The sequence below is a fragment of the Pleurodeles waltl genome, chromosome 4_2, assembly GCF_031143425.1.
Source record: "Pleurodeles waltl isolate 20211129_DDA chromosome 4_2, aPleWal1.hap1.20221129, whole genome shotgun sequence".
NCBI classification, from domain to species: Eukaryota; Metazoa; Chordata; class Amphibia; order Caudata; family Salamandridae; genus Pleurodeles; species Pleurodeles waltl.
In genome coordinates, this window is record NC_090443.1 from 802,990,618 (window position 1) to 803,009,922 (window position 19,305).

The 19,305-nt window shown below is 43.4% G+C and overlaps 1 protein-coding gene across 3 annotated transcripts in view; it reads right to left on the reverse strand.

Annotated features, from left to right (window-relative positions):
* The window catches only part of LOC138293309 (methylcrotonoyl-CoA carboxylase beta chain, mitochondrial-like), a 249,102-nt gene extending 232,072 nt beyond the window's left edge, over positions 1-17,030 (reverse strand). For all 3 annotated transcript variants that reach the window (XM_069232456.1, XM_069232454.1, XM_069232455.1), the window contains exon 1: positions 16,449-17,030. In XM_069232456.1, the coding sequence (XP_069088557.1) occupies positions 16,449-16,750 (302 nt within the window). In that variant the 5' untranslated portion in view covers positions 16,751-17,030. The remainder of the gene's footprint in view (positions 1-16,448) is intronic.
* Positions 17,031-19,305: the final 2,275 nt, after the last annotated feature.

Genomic DNA, 19,305 nt, shown 5'->3' on the forward strand with positions numbered 1-19,305 from the left:
AAATTGAGATGGTGGACCTCGATGATTTTTTTTCCACTGGGGGGGGTCGCTGCATTAAAAAGTTAGAAGACCACTGCCTTAGAGGGTCAGAGCACTGGCGCTGGAGCATGCTTCGCAGGACTCCATGCACTTACAGATTTAAAAAAAACAGAAAGCATCAGTGCAAAGGTTTGGGGGTGATCATGCAAAAAGAGGTATTTCCTTACAAGCTTTAAGTTATAACTCCTGTTCATCTTATCTTAGGGAGCAAACGTTTTGGGGGATCTTACCATCCCAATTGGTTTGTAACAATATCTACAGTTTTCTTTTCGATACCTACTTTTCATGTCCTGCTAGGCGCAGGGAATGCATTATGAGTTTTTAATCATGTGCGCTTGTTGATTCTGCAATGAAGAGTAACATTCTTGGGAATCATCCTATCTCAACTTATCGACTACCATGCTGATAGTTTTCAGTTCCACTTTTCTTTTTACTTCTTGAGTTATTCTTAGCTCTTATATGCAAACACTGGTCCCTATCATCATCATTCTTCAGAGCTTCCATTCCATTTTCCTTTCTAAATACCCCTTTGTGATTCACCCTCAATGTTAGTTATTAATTCTAATTATTGTGAAATGAAAGCTCCAGACTACATTTATTTTTCTACATATACCTTTCCAATTCAATATCTTTTATGAGTCCCATATGCTGGAAATCTGACACTTTACCTATTATGATGTTATGTTCTGTCCTTTTCCAAGTTAATATTGGAGATACGTTTTCTGGTTACTGATTCTTGACCTGAATACTGCTGGGACCCACTTTAATATCAGTATGCTACATTCCTGGGCTACCTACAAAAATGTTGGTATCATGTTTCACTGGCGCACAATTCAAGGAGTTGTTCTTATTTTACCAAGTGCACTGGTGCTCCCAATTCAAAATCAGAAATATTATTTTCAGGCATTGTTTTACTTTACCAGTACCTTTCAACCCTGCAAAAGACTGAATAAAATAAGATTTAGATTTTCCCGAGCGTAATTTTTTTTTCTTCAATTTTTTATGGGCCCTCCTTGAGGATTAACAGAAGGTCTCTCCAGCATCATTCATGATTGTAACAATTTGATCGTAGGGTTCCCTTAGATTTCCCCCCTCAGATTTAATACAACTCATTTTCTGGGCTACAACTACATTTATCTGCCCTCACTTGTTCTACACGGCCTAACAATATACATTTGCCCATAAGACTATCTACTTTGTTATCCAATGCCACAACATACTGGCTAAGCAATGCTATGAACTTTAAACTTGCAATTTGGTAGATTTTTGACTGCTGCTTTCAATGAGCCACACGTTGCTTCAATCAATATTGTCGTAGGCATTACAGATATTTTATATGCTATAAAGTTCAAACGTGACTCTACCACAGACTCCTCTAGCTACGACACATTCTTGCATTTTGTTGATAAATCAATCAACTAATATATACATTTCTCTCCTTTGGATTTTTCCTGAATCAAAAATATTGAACACTACCACTAGTGTCACTCCAATTGAAAGGTATATTGTGTGCTAATAAAATGTCTTCTACAGTTTTTCGTTTTAATGGCTTATTGGTGGCTACCAGATAGATGTCAACTACATTGTCAACATTTGATTCTTTATCTTACTTATACTGACAGTTACTAAATCTTTGGGTGCAATTTAAAAAACTGAACTATCAACATCAGCCCTGTCTCTATCAGTGAATCGTGGCCCTTACTAGGTGATTCCTCATGGCAAATCCAGACTGGACCTGTCAGCCATGCACTCTGATTACACAGTAGGAGATTCACTTAAATGCTCAACTTGACTAGTATTGATTGATCCTACCCAGAGTCTTTGAGACTGTATACCTATATGGATTTCTTCAGTTAATAGTTTATTTTATGATAGAGATAATATGTTGCTCAAATATTATGATAAAGTCACCTCATCTTTTTTCGTATTTATTTCCTACTGCTTTATTGATTTATAGCTAAGGCTTTTGTTTTGGTCATCGTTTGCGTCAGATCTAAAACCTTCAAAATAGAGCAATCATTCCCACACCTCATGAACTTTATGCTAACAAGCAATATTTCTATTGTGTTACTACAGAAATAGCTCCTGCTTTTAAACCCCTGTGGGCAATTCAGGATAAGCAACACCAGTCCCTCTGCAAATTCTTTTCAATTTCCCAATGTGGGGAGTTCTTTGCAATTAAGGCAATGGAATGGACACCCACAAACAATGCAATCAATCAATCATTTGAAAAGAAGTCTCAAGGTAAGGTCACACTGTAAATACTTGCTCATTTAAGCCCCAGGGGGAAAATCGGGTTAAGTCACATTGGTGCCTCAGCTCCTGCCCCTTTCTACACCACCTCGTTCAATTTTCTAGTGCAACGACTCCTTTCCAATGGGACACAGGAAGGGCAACCACAGATGCAAGATACAATAAATCCTGGGGAGAGAAAGCCACCACTGCCCAATAATTCTTCCTAAAAAAACATAGTTAAATATACTTGTAGGAAAGCACCCTTTTGACATGGTTATCCCCCACTTTTTGCCTGGTTTCATTATGTAGCTGTGACTGCTAACCAGGTCCTCAGTGCCAGATCTCGTTCACCAAAACTGCACAGTTACTTTGCTCAATTGGCAAACTCTTTAGCTACCACTGTAAGTCCCTAGTAAATGGTACCCCCTGGTACCTAGGGCTTTGGGTACTAGGGAAGGTCTCTGAGGGCTGCAGCACCAGTTGTGCTACCCCTTCCCCCGCCAAAGACCCCTCACCAAACCCACACAGGGCTGCCATTGCAGATTGATGTGATGGTGTGTGCCAGGCCTTCTATCACTGCATGTGCCAGGTGTAAGTCACCCCAAAGGTAGGGTGCATCAAGGCACATGTGTGGGCACATAAGCATGAGCAGATATGCCCCTGCTATGTCTCTGTCGATTCTGAGACATAGTAACTGAACAGGGAAGCACTTTTAAATGCATGTGCTGGACACTGGTCACTACGAGTTCTCCAGCTACATGATGGCTTCTCTGACTCCTGGGTTGGTTGGTATCAAACATCTCAGAATAATAAACCTCACTGGCCCCAGTGATGGATTTATTAATAAACGCACACAGAGAGAACCTTAGAGGGGCCCATTGAAAAATTACTAGCTACTACTGTGCTGATTGACTAGTCCTGACCAGTTCAGCCACCACAGATACATTTCTGGCTCCCCAAGGTGCGAGCCAGTGCTCTTGAGGGCCTGAGACAAAAGCTTGCACTGGGCAGAGGTGTTACCACCTCGCCCAGGCAGGATGGACATTCCAGGGTGGGAAGCTTCAAAGGCTTTGTCGCCTTTGTAATGTGACCCAGGTCTCTCTAAATGGGAGAGATGACCAACCCCCTGACCTGACCCCCTTTTTGGCAGCAGTAAAGGCGAGATAATTAGTTAAATTAGGAGGAGTGCCCACTTCATGCCAGTCCCAGCCCTAAGGTGGACGAGCTGAAGTGGACACTGCTTTTCAGTTACCTCCATCTTGCTTGGAAGGAATTAGGCCACTAGGGTTCTGGTTATGTCCACTTTCCAGCAGAAGTGGTCACAAAAAGGGTTTAGTCGCCCTAAATGTGGCCAACCCATTGGCTACCACCTGGCACTCCCTGTAATGCCCCTAAACAGAATATTTAGGTGGCACCCCTGAACCCTAGAAGTCAGATCCTGACGACCTACAAAAAACAAGGACAAAGAAGCGTTGCACCTGCAGAAGAGGAAAATAAGAAGCAGCTGACCACGCCGGAATGCCTGCTGACCTGGAAAGACTCTGCCCAAGAAGCCAACTTGTTCAGCCATCAACAAAGACTCAAGTATCCTGTGAGCAGTAGACCTGCTCTGTAACAAGAAACTCCAAGGAAAAGACTCTGTAGCTGCTGGAACCTCAAAGACCCAACATCTGAATTGACCACTGCACCTGATGTCAACGACCCAAGGTGAAGCCAACCAACGGTGCCAACGCACGTTCCCAGCTGCCCAGAGACCGATTCCAGTGTGGACTCACCCGAGACACCTGCAGCCTCTGTATGCAGGCCCCCTTCTCCCACAGCCTGGTGGTGAGAGAAAACCCAACACCTCAAGCATCCACTGCACCCGTCGCCCCTGACCCCATCTGAGGTGGGTCTCTGGTGCCAACGACATCCCCCACCTCATAAGAGCTTGAGTCCACCCTAGGTCCACCCCTGCCGGACTCCCTGACGACGCCTGCAGTCTCAACATGCCGGACCCCCTGACCACAACTGCTTCCATATGAGAAAACCCGACGACTATAGACACCCCTGCATCCATAACCCCTAGGCACAGGAGAAGAGGACCAAAGGTGCACCCATGTCCCTGAGCACCCCAAGTCTACTACTTACCTGCTTGTTGTCCATGACTGGTTTCCTAGCCAGAGCCTCTTGAGTCTTGAGGTCCAACTCCCATGGAGAACCACTGGGCACCCGGGCGCCTTATTGCACCTCTGCACCCAGCCGCCCAGTACGACCTGTTGGTGTGATTCTGATCAATGCCCAGTAGTTCCCTTTGATCCCTAAGATTGGCTTCGTAAGTTGTTTTTAACCCTGTGTTTGCTGAACATTGTTGATGTTTTCTGATGCTTAAAGGTCTACTTACCCGAGTACAAAGTTCTTAGGTTTGAAACATATATAAAAGGAATTATTTTTCTAAATTGGTCTCGGATTTTTTCTTTGAGTGTGTCTCATTTATTGCCTCTATGAGTACAACAAATGCTTAGCACTACCCTCTGGTAAGCCTAACTGCTCATCCACACTACCACAAAATAGAGCATTTGTCCTATATACTTTTTCCTCTGCAAAACCAACTGGGGATCCACTGCACTCTCTCCACAGTGTACTTCATTTTAGTGCACTGTATGGAGAGTCAGTTTCCTGCAATACTTAACTGACTACCCTGTGCCAAGGTCCATATTTTTGTAAAAGGCATGGCTTCGGCATAGAGCATGTGAAACCACATTGTGACCACTGGATTGCTAGGCAAACTGTCTGGCAAAATAGTGTAGCAATTGTGTGGAATGTCATCTGTGTTATGGCAAGAGAAGACATGCAGACTGTATGGGAGAGTTTATAAATCTTCCCTCCTCACTGAGTGGGTGTTCTTTATTAGTCTGCCTTAGATATGTAATGAGACGTTGTGTTGCTTCATCCCTGGTTTTGTGTTTCTGTATACCTAGATCATTAGTGACAGGGTTAGATTCCTCAGCCTCGGAGGTGAGAGGGGTGTGGTATTTTAAATCTAGACTTTACCTTGAATGGGCCTTTTTTAAGCTGGCTCTCTGAGATTTAAGTAAATGGTCTGATTAGAGGGCTTCTTTCGGAATGCTGTTCACTTTCTTGTTTTGTTGAACTCTATGCTGGAGCATTTTTCCCATACTCAAATAAATTCTCTGACGAGGCTGACAACCTTTTCACCCAGCCGGAGGAGAGAGACAGTTAACATTCATAGGAATACAAAACACATCTCGATTTACCCTGTGACCAATGTGGACATAAAAGGAAAAATAAATCCAAAATAGAAGTTCAAGGGTGTTTATTACAAACTAGTACACAAGTTAATGTAGACAATTCGTAAAAACAAACGAATAAAATACAAGACCATCATAGGGTTTCCTAATCTTTGAACAAATAAATCTTAATTTGCATGTAACATACTAAAAATTCAATGCGAGCAACACAAAACAATAACAATAAGACTTGGTGGTCACTGAATAGACGTAGACCAAGTCTAGTTAATATGGAAACAGATTTAAGTTCATCAAGTTAATTATAAGTCAGGGAACTCCCCACAGAAATGTCACTAACTGATGTGTTGGGCAATCAAATTTGGGGACAAAAAGTAAAAAGCAAAAATAGGACAAATAATTTGGAAGAATTACATCTGGGACAACTGAAGACTGCCTAAAGGCTGGTAAAAAGTATTTAGATGTAGAAAGCGACAGCATTTAGAAGGTCTGTCACTAGTCTTCTCAAGGGTCAGAAAATCCTAAATCTAATCTTTCAGCATAGAGGATGGTTGGGGGAAATAAAGTATTTCAAATCTATACCTATAATATCCATACAATAAGCCAATGCAGTAGTCACCAGCAATAATGGCAAAGAAATCAGAAAAGTCTCTAGTCATCAGCATAAGGGGGAAATGGCAACGTGTCCACAGGGAAAGGGCAATTTGAGCCAAGCAAAACAAAGTGTTCTCAAGCAGATTCAAGGTGGGTCTGCCTCTCAGTCCATCAGGATACCATAAGTCCATGAAATGTTCTGATCTGCTGAAAAGTTCACAATTTAGAATCAAACAATTCCATCATCCAATCAGGGGACATCACACATTGGACATCTGTAACATTTGCAAAAATGTACATCCCCTTCACGGGCAAAGGGGACTATCGTCTTCTCCTATACCGAAATGATAAGAATTGTATTTTACTTGTCCATAGTTTCTCCATGTTCCCTGTTCAAGGACAACTTCTCAAACTCACATGGCATAAGACAACAGGACATTTGATTTTTAGGCAACTATTTGGTGAGAATATTTAAACATAAATTAACACTTCATGTGATCAGAACCTGAAAGAAATGTCACTTTACCAAGTAAAAGGGCGGTTTCTGCACAGTCAGTGGCCTCACAAATTACTATGGCTAAGTTAAGAAATTAAAGTTACATGGCACATTTTAATATACAATTTTGATCATTTAATATCAACTCAATGCTCTGTCATTATTCATTCTTAATAAGGACTCATGTTAGTGCATTCTAAAGGAAAATAATCAAAAAAATCATGACATTAAATATAACGCAGAACTGCACTGGACCATAGGGGTGTGGAATGTAATCAAATATCTAGTTGTCCACAGGACAGGTTGCTTCATAACTCTACTTGTCTTGTAACAAAATCTCCTTGTCCCTTAGTGCCATGTAGTGCTGCGACAAATCATGGCAGCATTCTCACTACATAAAGGCTTTGATAACAGCCTCTCTGATTATGCCAGGGCTCATACTATAGTAGGGTTTGAATACTAGCAAATCCCTTATTTTGCCACCTTTACACGGATGTACATACTGAGGCCGTAGGTTGCATTAAGCAATAGTTCCAGGTTTGTAATGCCCTTTTGAGTCTGTACAAACTTTAAAATGTGCATGTTTTGGGGGTTTTTACCAACTCTTCTCTATTTTTTATCTATACTGAGAAAGCTTGGAACATGTATTCCTTGCAGTTGGGGAAAAAAAGTAATTGGAGGGAAAGCAAACTCAAAATGGTCAACAGATTTTCGCATAAGCAAATTTAGACATATATATTTGCATGAGCTAAAATGTAGTGGACAAATATTTTCTAGGAGTACCACTTCCTGGCCTACTTCTGTAAATTCTTTGTAATTCAAGAGTCATAATTCAGCACTAATGCAAGGACATATACCATGAGTGCTATTTTGTGACTTTCTTTAATAACTGAACCCCTAATTAGGTCTGATGTTAACCAAGACCTTTTGTTTTTATTACAATTCTCTCTCTCTCTGTCTGTCTATTGGCTGCCTTCACTATAAGTGACAGCATTAAGGTCTTTCACAAAGAGCATATCAGCACACAAAGTAGTTTTGTTCAATGCCAGGAACTACTGAAGCAAAGTGTGCTTTTTGAGACCAAAAATATTTTGGCTTTTGCCAATGTTTGTCATAATAGCGAGTGCCCGGCAGCTCCCATGAGAGTAGTTTTATAAAAACCATGTCAAAACAAGTCATGCATTGATAAAACCAAAAGGCTTGAAACCAAAGTTGAACCTACTGATTTGACAATGCTTGTTTATTTTCAAGTTTCCCATAATCTTGTTGAAGTGGTTACACTCATTTTTCAATTGTGAGCATATTATTATTATTATTATTTTTTTTTAAATACTAGCATGCATTAACACATTTTACTAAGTGATGCTTCAAAGAAATTGTACATACAATTTCACAGCAGCTTAGCAAAATGTTTGTTTTCCTCTGCATCTTTTTAATAAACATTTTGATTGTGAAGTCAAAGAATCCTCAATATCGCTTTCAAGATTCTGCAACTATTTGCATCTAATCAGAGAGCATTCTGGGAGCATTATATGTATCCTCATATTGTTCAACTTTGCAAACGTGTGTACACATACTGGAACTACTATCAGTAGTGCTGCCCGAGCTTACAACATTTCCTTAGCGTGTGCTCACTCTGATAATCAATGCTTTCCATTAAGAAATCATAAATCTAACTTTGAACAGCATTAACACATCAACATAAATGTTACCTTCACTGTAGAGAATGCCCTTCCCTGATGCATAATGTGGTAATGTAAACTGGCAGCCAAAGGGTCTGTGCTGCATGGGGTTGGGCTTACTTGTCCGAAGAACAAAATAAATATGAAAACTCGTTGTCCTTGATCCCAAACAATATGTCCTGCGTGTCAGGCTATAAGAATTCCACACCCCTGGGACCAACATACATGGGTGGTACTTAAGGGTTAAACACCAAATGTCATCATTGTTTTAATGGAATCTGTTAATTAACATGTTAAGGGAACAGAAAAGATCAAAACAAATATCTAAACTCAAAACGCTAACCTATAATAAATGCACATCACTATGGTTTGCAGTGCACCATTTTACATTTGAACTGTTAGGCATTAGTACACTCAAACGAATATATAATCACATTTAGAGCTATATTGTGACAAAAAGGTAGCAGCCATATTTCTGCTGCATCGTCTGTAAGCATCCAGGTGCTGCTTTTCATCTTCCATATAGTTTAGCTCTGCCGCTTTGGGAGAGCTCTCTTCTAAATCTTATTTTTCAAAGTCGGAGTTGACACTTTTCGAGCTGGGCTAGGGCAGTCATGATGTGGTCAAACTGTACACCTCTCTCCGGGAAGGTAGCCCTATTTTCAGCCATTTGTGTATGCTCCTGAGCCATTATAGACTTAACCAATCCCCACTAGGTGTAAGATCTCCTTTATGTAAGGAAGGGAGCTAAGGGTACTTGCATAGATAACTTATTTATACATAAATTGCAGCAGCACTCCGGACATTTTCAGGTGGTCTTGTGTTTCCTGTGGCAATAGATGCACATTCAGGTCAGTGTGCATTCTATAGTAAAGCGAAGAGGTTGTGGCTCATGTGGAAGCAGACTAACATTAAATACATATTTTGCCTGTCAATGGTAGGCATGGTATTCTTTACCCCATGGTCTACTTTAAAAAATACACTGTGCTTCCCTACTGCTTTTATTTTGTATGAAGTTGTCGTTTTTGTCTTGTGTGCAGATAATTTTAAACTATGTTTTTCTGCTTCACATTGTTCATGGTTGCATGCACAAGTGTATACATATTTGTAGAATTTGAGTATTCCTATTTTGTTTTTGATGTTTTGGTTCATTCTAGTGCTATTAGATTTGTTTCAGAAAGCCCATCGTTCTTCTTTTTCGATTTTGGAGAATTACAGGTTATTGTTGTCATCAAGCTTTGCCTCCTGCTAATTGAATTTTCAATTTACTGGTGTTTTTTTCTTTGTTTTGGTTTATGCAGTTATATTTTGGCATGTTGGGGTTATTTATTGGCAGACATTGTAAAGCACTGAACTGTTGTGCTTACCAAATTTACACTGGTTGTTACTATAACAATATTGACTTTCTTCTTTGCGATCAGAGAGAATAGGTCTTTGTTTAAAACAACATGTCAATGTGGCACCGTGCCAATGCTGTGTAAATTAGCAATTTAATGTTTGTTTTATGTTTCTGGTGTTCTACAACCTTCTTTGAAAAGGGGACATGGAAAAAAATTAAATGTATACCAACACTTTCTGGCACGGATATGCTTGCAGCTCCTTTGTGTTCATATAACTTCATAGGGCCAATAAATCTAGATTTCTGCTGTGCCCACAAGTTTAGCAACACAACAATTGCAGTTCTAGCAAACTCAGGTCGACTACTGACTTGTGCACAAGATCGAAGACCATGAGCCCTAGCTCTGGACACCTTAGGGGTGGTCCTGGCTGAGGTGGTGACTCCTCCTTGTTTTTCCTAATTATCCCTCTGCACTTCCTGCCAAAAGGGGGGGCTGGGCATCGCCACTAGCTGGAGTGCCCTGTGGCATTGTAACACGAAGCCTGAGCCTTAGCCTTAGAGGCTCACCGCTAGGTGTTACAGTTCCTGCAGGGGGAGGTGTGAAGCACCTCCACCCAGCGCAGGCTTTGTTTCTGGCCCCAGAGAGCACAAAGGCTCTCACCCCAGGGGGTCAGAAACTCGTCTCTCAGTGGCAGGCTGGCACACACCCGTCAGTCCTGCACTGAAGGATTAGGTAAAATACAGGGGGCATATCTAAGATGCTCTCTGTGTGCATTTTTTAATAAATCCAACACTGGCATCAGTGTGGGTTTATTATTCTAAGACGTTTGATACCAGACTTCCCAGTATTCAGTGTAGCCATTATGGAACTGTGGAGTTTGTTTTGACAAACTCCCAGACCATATAATTAATATGACCACACTGTACTTACAATGTCTAAGAATGGACTTAGACACCGTAGGGGCATATAGCTCATGCAGCTATGCCCTCACCTGTGGTATGGTGCACCCTGCCTTAGGGCTTTAAGGCCTGCTAGAGGTGTGACTTACCTATGCCACAGGCAGTGTTTTGTGTGCATGGCACCCTGAGGGGGATGCATTGTCGACATTGTCTTTTTCTCCCCACCAACACACACAATCTGCACTGGCAGTGTGCATGTGTTAGGTGAGGGGACCCCTAGGGTGGCACAACACATGCTGCAGCCCTTAGGTACCTTCCCTGGTCACAGGGCCCTTGGTACCACTGGTATCTTTTACAAGGGACTCATCTCTGTGCCAGGGGTGTGCCAATTGTGGAAACAACAGTACATTTTTAGTGAACGAACACTGGTGCCAGGGCCTGATTAGCAGGGCCCAGCACACTCTCAGTCAAGTCAGAAGCAATATCAGTCAAAAGGTGTGGGGGAGGGGATAAGGGGGACTGCAATAAGGGCCATTTTCCTACAGGTACCATTTACCTGGGACTTACAGTGGCAACTAGAGGTTTGCAATTGGGAAAAATTGTGCAATTTTAGGGAAAGAGATCTGGCACTGGGGTCGCAACTGCACCAGAAACACTTGTGTGTGTCCCATTTATTACCTCTGTGAGTACTAAAAATGCTTAACACAACTCCTGGATAAGCTTAACTGCTCACCCACACTACCACAAATAGAGCTCTAGACCTACCTATTTCTGTCTCTGCACATCTTTGGGGATCCACTAGACTCTGTGCATAGTGTACTTCATGTTAGTACACTATATAGAGAGCCAGCTTCCTCAATTCAGCGCCTTGCTAATGAAGTCTTCATTTTTTTCTAAAGGGTGCCAAGTCTCTACCCTCCTCCTCTCCTAGTGTCTGGATCTCCAACCTCAGCCACAGGAATGAAGGCAATACAATTCCACTGTTTAAGGAAACTGTCCTTGCCCTCCATATTATGTCATGCCACAACCAGGAGCATCACAATGGATCCCTCTTCTTTTATAATTAATATTGCAAGTCAAACATGAGGATGAACAGCACCAGACATCCACTCCAGCATTTGCGGAATCTCCTTCTCAATGTTTGCAATATTTACCCATATATTTTCTCACACTGCTATGATCCTGAGGTTACTGCTACCTTCGAGCATAGTCTCAAGTTCCACATATTTCCCAAAGTAGGCATTAAACCATTGCTTTATACTTCCAACCTCTGAGTTGGTCAACTGTCTTTCCTGGTGCAGTGGACTGACTGAGGATAGCCAAGCAGTGGACAGACTGTTAGCCTGTTTCTAGGTCCTATCAAGGGAACCTAATATATAGACTATCTTCACATAAAATGTATGTTTTTTCTTTCTACAGTCTTGCGTCTTCAGCTTACGGGCTACCTTTACTTAAAACAAACTTCTGATTATCACCGCTCTGTTTTCTTTCAAATTACCTTCTATTTCTCTTCCATCCTCTGTGTCTCTCTTTCCTCAGAGCAAAAACCTCTCAAAATCAAAGGCATGTTTGCCTTAATCACTAGGAATGTACTTCTGAAAACTGCTCACAACTGACATAAAAAATAACATCTCCTTCTGTGAAAGTCATACCCCTAGGACCAAAAAAGACCTAATCTCCTCAAACTCATCTACTAATCCCATCAACAATCTGCATGGTCTCACGAACCCTTCACCTACTAATGATCCCACCTAATTCGTATTAATTCATCTACCATAAATAAAATTGGAGTGAATGCATGGAATCCAGTGCCAAAACTAATCCAAATAATCAACAATAACCAATAACACTGAATTAATCCCTTACAGTAAGGCACGTCAACATCTCAGCAGTGGTAGTAAGCGCTATACAAATTCAACAATATAGAGTGCACTACACATCTCTTACGGTTTTAAAATCATGAAGATACTTAAAATGGCAATTACTTTCTTCCCCGCTGGTTAGGCCTATATGTGGCCAATATAACAAACACATTTTATATATAGGAAACAGTTTCATTTCCTGTTCTACACACCATAGTGAGTTTAGTTTATTGACTCCTCTCAATCATAACAATAAGGTGATGGCACTTATAATTCTACACTAGGTTACTTTCACATTTTGGGTAGCCCACATACTCCCATCTGTAGCAAGATGAAGGTATTATATGGTATGACGAAGTAGTCTTACCATAGAATACCAACACAATACCCAGTATTGGACCTCGGATTTACTCTTGGAAAACTCTATCTCAGTACTGGTAGTGTGGCAAAGAGCAGTCAGGCTACCTAGAGGAACACATGTAAAGCATGTAACATTACCAACATGGATGATAAGTAAATGACACGACTCAACAGAAATCCAACACCAATTTAGAAAAATAGATTCGATTTGACTCTTAATTTAGACACCAATACAAACTTTGTAGCTTTTGCACAACTGTAGGTATGGATTTTTAAGTCTTTGGTAAATACAGTACTTTGCAGATTTAAAGAGCTTCCACTGAAGTCAACAGGGAAAACAGCAGTGTGCACTCAGTCACTTCTAGGGTGAGTTCCGGTGAACCCACAGAAATTTAAGGTACTGCAGGGGCCTAGACCAAGAGTCAACAGTCAGATTTTTGTTACCTTGCCGAGGGAGTCCGGTTACAGAGGTGACTTGGCTGTCCTTAGTGCTGAATGGGTCCGCAGTGACTGGTGCGCTTTGCACTCCGTTGCAAAACTGGATTTGGGGGTCAACTCACACTCTACCCTTTGGATGTAGAGGTCTTTGGGGGGCCAGGACCAGGAATTGAGGCTTGGATCTTCACCACCTTGTCAGGTGGCTCCGGGAGCAGAGGTAGCTCCTAGCTGTCAATCACCAGCTGGTCGTGCCAAAGGTGCTTTGCTTCTCCAGTCGAAGTCACTTCCTTCAGACTGCAAACTCACAGGAAGGAGGTCGTTGGCAACATCAGTGCCTATGCTGGAGGGAGGGGGGGCTCTGGAGTTGGTGAACGTCGTGTAGCCGTCAGCTTCCGTGCAGGTAACAAACAAGCTTTGGTAGCTGCAAGGGTGCTCCACAAGCTTTCTGGCGGCTGAAGGTCGTTTGGTGGGGAGTAGAGGCTTGAAACTTGGCACAGGCCTCACTCCCACTTCTTGAATATTGAACACCGAGATTCTTTGGGCGCAGACACTCGGATCCCGTGGGTCGCAGAGCTTCATCCTTAGCACTTCTTTAATCCTGCAATTTGCTGTGGACTAGTGCCAGCAGTCAGGGGTGTCTTTCTTGGGGTTTCAGTGTCCATGGGGTTCCCACTGGTCAAGACCAACTAGTTTTCACCACTTGCACATGCCAGGCATGCGGTTCCAGTACTGGATTCCACAGGTCACTCTGTGTCCTCTTCTTCGCGCTGGAGCTGGAGTCCATCTCCTGTTGTTGGTGCAGGCGTCTCTTTGTGCTTCTTTCTTCTTGTCCAGGTAAGATCTAAGTTCTGGTGCCAGGGAAGCCCCTTAAATCCTTGTTTAAGGGTGTGAAGGACAGTGGCCAATAGGCTACTGTCCCTGTGGCTAGTTCACCCCAGCAGTGACAACTTCCTGTGGGGAGTAGGTCACTCTCTACTCAGAATCCACTACTATAGGGGTCTGCCAAGATGGCAGAACCCTTCCTTAGCTGTGCAGACCTCCTAGCCCACCCTCAGAGTTGTGGCTAATTTGAAGGAGGTGCACGCCTCCTGCATAGCTAATTTCCCACCTGCCTAGCTGGGCAGGGCAGGAAGGCCTTATCCTCCACTGGGGGGACAACTACTTGCACACCAAATGCGGGTAAAGCCTTTAAGGCTCACCGCCCTGATTCTTTTTTCACTAGCCAGCCTGGGAGGGAGGAGGTGTGACCTCCTTCCTGCCCAGGACCTTTGTCTTACATCCTGCCAAGGTGTTAGCACCACCAGCAGGAGGTCAGACTTCAGTCTGTGGTGGCTCGGGAAAGCCTACCAAAACAGTACAGGACTTGGTAACCTGGTGGGAATCCTCTAAGGGTGCCACCTGGCCAACTTCTTTTTAATCCTAAACATGGGCATCATGTTCAGGGCCATTGCAGTGCTGGGTATCTGAGCAGTGGTCAGATGCCAGTCCATGTTATCCAATGGACTTCCAGTTACTCGGGTCTGCAAAGCAGTTTAAATGCCAGCACAGTGGCATATGTGCTCTTGTGATATGCCCTCACTCATGGAACATTGCACCCTGTCCCCTGGGCTAGAGGGGGCCTACCTTAGGGGTGACTGACCTGTCCATGGACAGTAACAGGGACTCTCCCTGCGCCTGGTGAGGGTAGAGTCTCACTCGAGCAGCAGACTGCTTGTACAGTCTGACATGGCAGCTCTGCAGTCTCTCTTTTACTTGGGGGGTACTCAGGGTGGCACAATCAGTGCTACAACCCTGGTATCCCCTTTACCACCCTTGCCTTGGGTACCATGGGTGCTATTTACTGGGGACTTACCGGGCTTATAAGGTGCTTGCCAATTGGCCTATGTAATTCAACATTTAACATGTACTGGTTAGAAGGCCTCAGTACACTGAGAGGCCAAATACAACAGCATCAAGCAGTTCAAATGGGGGCAAAAGGTGGGGAGGGCATCTGCAAAGAAGCCCAGTTTGCTACACCACCCAATGGAACAAATAAAGGGTTGTGCAGGTCTCTCCTAGAGGATGGGAAGCATCTCCTCTTCTGTTCACGGGTAGTGTCACTTTCTATTAGGAGGGACAAAGGGAAGCAAAATAGAATAGCCAGAAGTCTGACGCATACTGCTGGCATCTCAAATGCCCCAACTAACAAAATCATTCCATTCAATGCACTTTCCAAACTCCACATCAAGCACGCACCTACTCACACACCCAGACTCACCAGCCACATTCACACACCCACAGGCTACAACTCTCATGATATTGTCCACATTGATGTGAGGAAAGGGGCACCCCATCACCTTCAGCTTCATAAGTCAACTACAAATTAGCTGCAAAGTGGCTCCTTGCCACCCACAACACGTCCAATAAGTCATCATTTTAGGTCAAGCATAGCAGCGGGCAAGTGCTGCTTTTCCGATGTGTTGTTATCTATTTGGGCTTTTAACCACACCCACGCCCATCACTATAGCTCGTTCATGGGCTTGCCTTTCAAAAACCCTTTGTTATCATTGGTATATGCTTTACCTTTCTCCCTCCATGGGGCGATTTGGTTACCGCCTTGGATATAGACCCTGTTACATGGCTAATTGCATTTTTGCCCATACGTTTGACTGCAAGTGGACTTCCTTTTCTATGTCTCCTTCACGCTCATGGCGTGGCGCTTTGAATCGGCTCGCTTATGTGAAACTGTTTTACTTTTGTTTACTTTTACTTTTCATTTTTAATTTATGTGGCAAGAAAGTCTGGTTAGGAATTTACAACGCTAATAGCGCTAACGCGAGCAAATGCGAGACCCACTGCATTGCAAATGCTGGTTTATCTTGCAGCACTTTGCATGCTGAGATGCCTGAACAAATATGTATGTTACAACTTAAAAAGCACGTCCCAGATTGCAGTAATGTTAACTAAAAAAAAAAAAAAAAAAAAAAACACAGTTCAAGCTGAAGGTTTAACAAATGACATAGGGCCACTTTGCAGCTGTGGTCTAATTTTACACAACGTAGAACAGAGATTATCAGAAATGTCATTAAACATCCAGTATCAAGTTTACAAAGGTTAAATTAACCAAAGCAGAAATTACAATGTTCTGGTATGTTTGAATGATTTCTTCGGCGGAAGTTGGACCCAGAGACAATGGACTACATACGTGCTGAGAGTTGCTGAAGTAATGATCGTTAGCCTGTAGATAAATAATTAAAAAATATATAGTAAATTTACCTTTGCTGACTCAGTTCACTGTTCTTGAAATTTGCTTCATACACATGTCTGTATATGGGTAGGAGTTTTCCATCTAAGACCGGGAAAGAGCTCGAGTGGTGTTTGGGCTTGTTAAGGGGTCTTGACGTGATACCGAGAAATGAACGGCTGATCCTGTAACAGCGACTGCCCTGGGCTGCTTGTTTCACGTGTAGTGCTTGGTCTTGCAAAGCCCCTACGGACACCCTTCCTCTGGCGAGACATTTCGATCCACTATTGCACAACTGACTGGCTATGCCCACCCTGTACCGCAGGAGAAACATGAAGCTGGGTGGCACTTCCCAAAAGGAAGGTCAGGAGTACAAGAGAGGTGTAAATGCCGTGCAGCACAGCCAGGAGCGGGTCACTTTTCTTGTTCAGTTATCAAGAACTGTTACTGTGCATTACAGTCAGTCTTAGTTTTCTTTCCATCCGGATACAGTGGTTGCCAAAACCTATACGGCTGTGGCTATCTAGTTTTTTAAGGCTTTAGTTCAAGCCCACGAAGGTACAGCGCATAAGAAAAAGAGAGCGTCCCACCATGGAAAACGAAACAAACACACTGCCTATAACAAGTGCCGCTAAGCGATTCATAGACATAGAAAAGGGCGCATAATGTCAGCTGGCAGCCATCTTGTAGTGTCGAAGTTTCCCACTGATGGGAATCTGAGTACCAAATCTATCAAATCTGTTATTATCAAGCGCGAAACGCCCTTTGGGCTAATTGACCTTTGGTTGCCCCACCCCCAGTGAGCTGACATGGGATGAGCTAACGAGCTGTGTGCCTGCGGTGAAAAAGTGCCCACACCTCTGCTGATGAGTTTACATCACAGCCTTTACTCACTGATCACTGCCACAGGATCCCTGAGAGACGTTGTGGTGCATACATTAGGGTGACCAGAGTTTAAAAACCAATATCTGGGACACTTAGCAAACATATAAGAAGGACTACATTTCAGTCGAATGGTGCAAAATGACAGCACACATCAACATAGAAACACAGACAAGCTGGCACTACAGCTAAATTAATTTTTTTCTAGCTATTGCATCAAGAATTTTAGATTCTATTAAGGACACGGAGGCGAGGAGTATGCTTTCTCTTTATTTTACTGAGAACACAGCAGCCAATGAAAAGTGTAAAAACTTTAAACTACATATCCCATGAACACTAAGCCATCTAATCATGGCCCTTCTCTGTCGATATAAATAGCTTCAACCCTAGAGTCTTCTCTTTCTTTGCCATAACCAACAAGATTAAGAGTCAATATAGAACATGCAGAACACCCTTCCGTCCACCGTACTCCTGGAACGTGCCATCCGTTCGAGAACCACTCCGTTTGGTGACCTCAGCGGTAGAACAGACAAACTACAATTTTGTTCTAACATCTCAACTGGAGAAATTCAGGAAGCAATATTACTGGTTCCTGCAGAAGGAGACAAGCAAAAACTGATATCTACACATATATGTATAGGGTTGGGTACTTTTATCAACTATTAACATTTATTTGATAAACAACATTTATATCATGCAAAGCATGTATAGTATAAACTTATGAAGGGTTGGAAAATCCTCGCCTCCGTGTCCTTAATAGAATCCAAAATTCAATAGCAATAGCTAGAAAATGTTGAATTCTATGGCAGTACTGGAGGCTCCAGATTATGCTGTTTTGAAGTTTATTCACCACTTTAGACACTACATCAACAATAGGTTTGTGATAAAATACTTTGAAAAATACTTTGAAGGTAGAATCATTTGACCAGTCTGCTGCTGCAATAATAGCCTCCAATCTAGCTCCTGCTGAAAACGCTTTAGAAGCCATAGCTCCTCTGACAGAATGAGCTCCAAAGATGTTTAAAAATGTAAAGCTCCCCCCCCCCCCAGAAACCACCCCACCAGGCGTAAGTAAAAATGAAGGGCACTGTACTCACCCCCTTGTTGCTGCTGTGATGACCCCAAGCGCCCATCAAGCTCCGGATAGGCCACCGCCATCAGGGGGGTCAGGGTTCGACAAGCACCCCTTCCTTGTTGGGAGGCCATCCCCAGTTGGTCCTCCACCATCTTCCATGCCCAGCATCTCAGGTCCTCCTACCGTTTCCGACAGTGGGTGCTCCACCTGCCGTAGACCCCCAGGATCTGCACGTCCTTGGTGATGGCATGCCATATACCCTTCTTTTGATCGGCGCTGACCTGCAGAGAAAATGCACACATGGAAAGGTATTAGTCAGACCGTCCTGCCTGTTACACTCATGGCCCACCATGCCCCTTCCCATCCCCATTAGCATAGATATGGGCCAGCATACATGCTGCACGCTGCCCAGGGCCCATCCACCAACCCCCCTACACGAGAACTTTCACACAAGCACTCCATGCATTCATGCCCCATGCATCGTACTCACAGTGTACTCACCTGTTGATCTGGAGGCCCATACAGCAGTCGGTACTGCAGTAGGACCCCATCCACTAATCGCTCCAACTCCGACGAAGTGAAGGCAGGGGTCCTTTCCCCAGTCACACGTGCCATGATAAGTTCCAGACACAGGTCACAGCAGCACATGCAGTGTAGGTCCTCTCCTGTTGAAGGTGAGGTAGCAAGTGAGTGAACAGATAGAAAATGGCGGTCATGTCCGCGGCGGTGCGTACCGTCACCCCCGGCGTAGATCACCATTAGCCACTGTACCCCATAGGGCCCAAACATAACCAATGAGGATTTGCACGGCGGTTCCCTACCGCCTCCCACAACGACACACAACGTCAGCTGAATTACCTCATTTCCACCTGTCCCTCCATACTGGACAGGCGGACACCATTTCAGGAGGATGGGGGTGGCCATGGATCCTA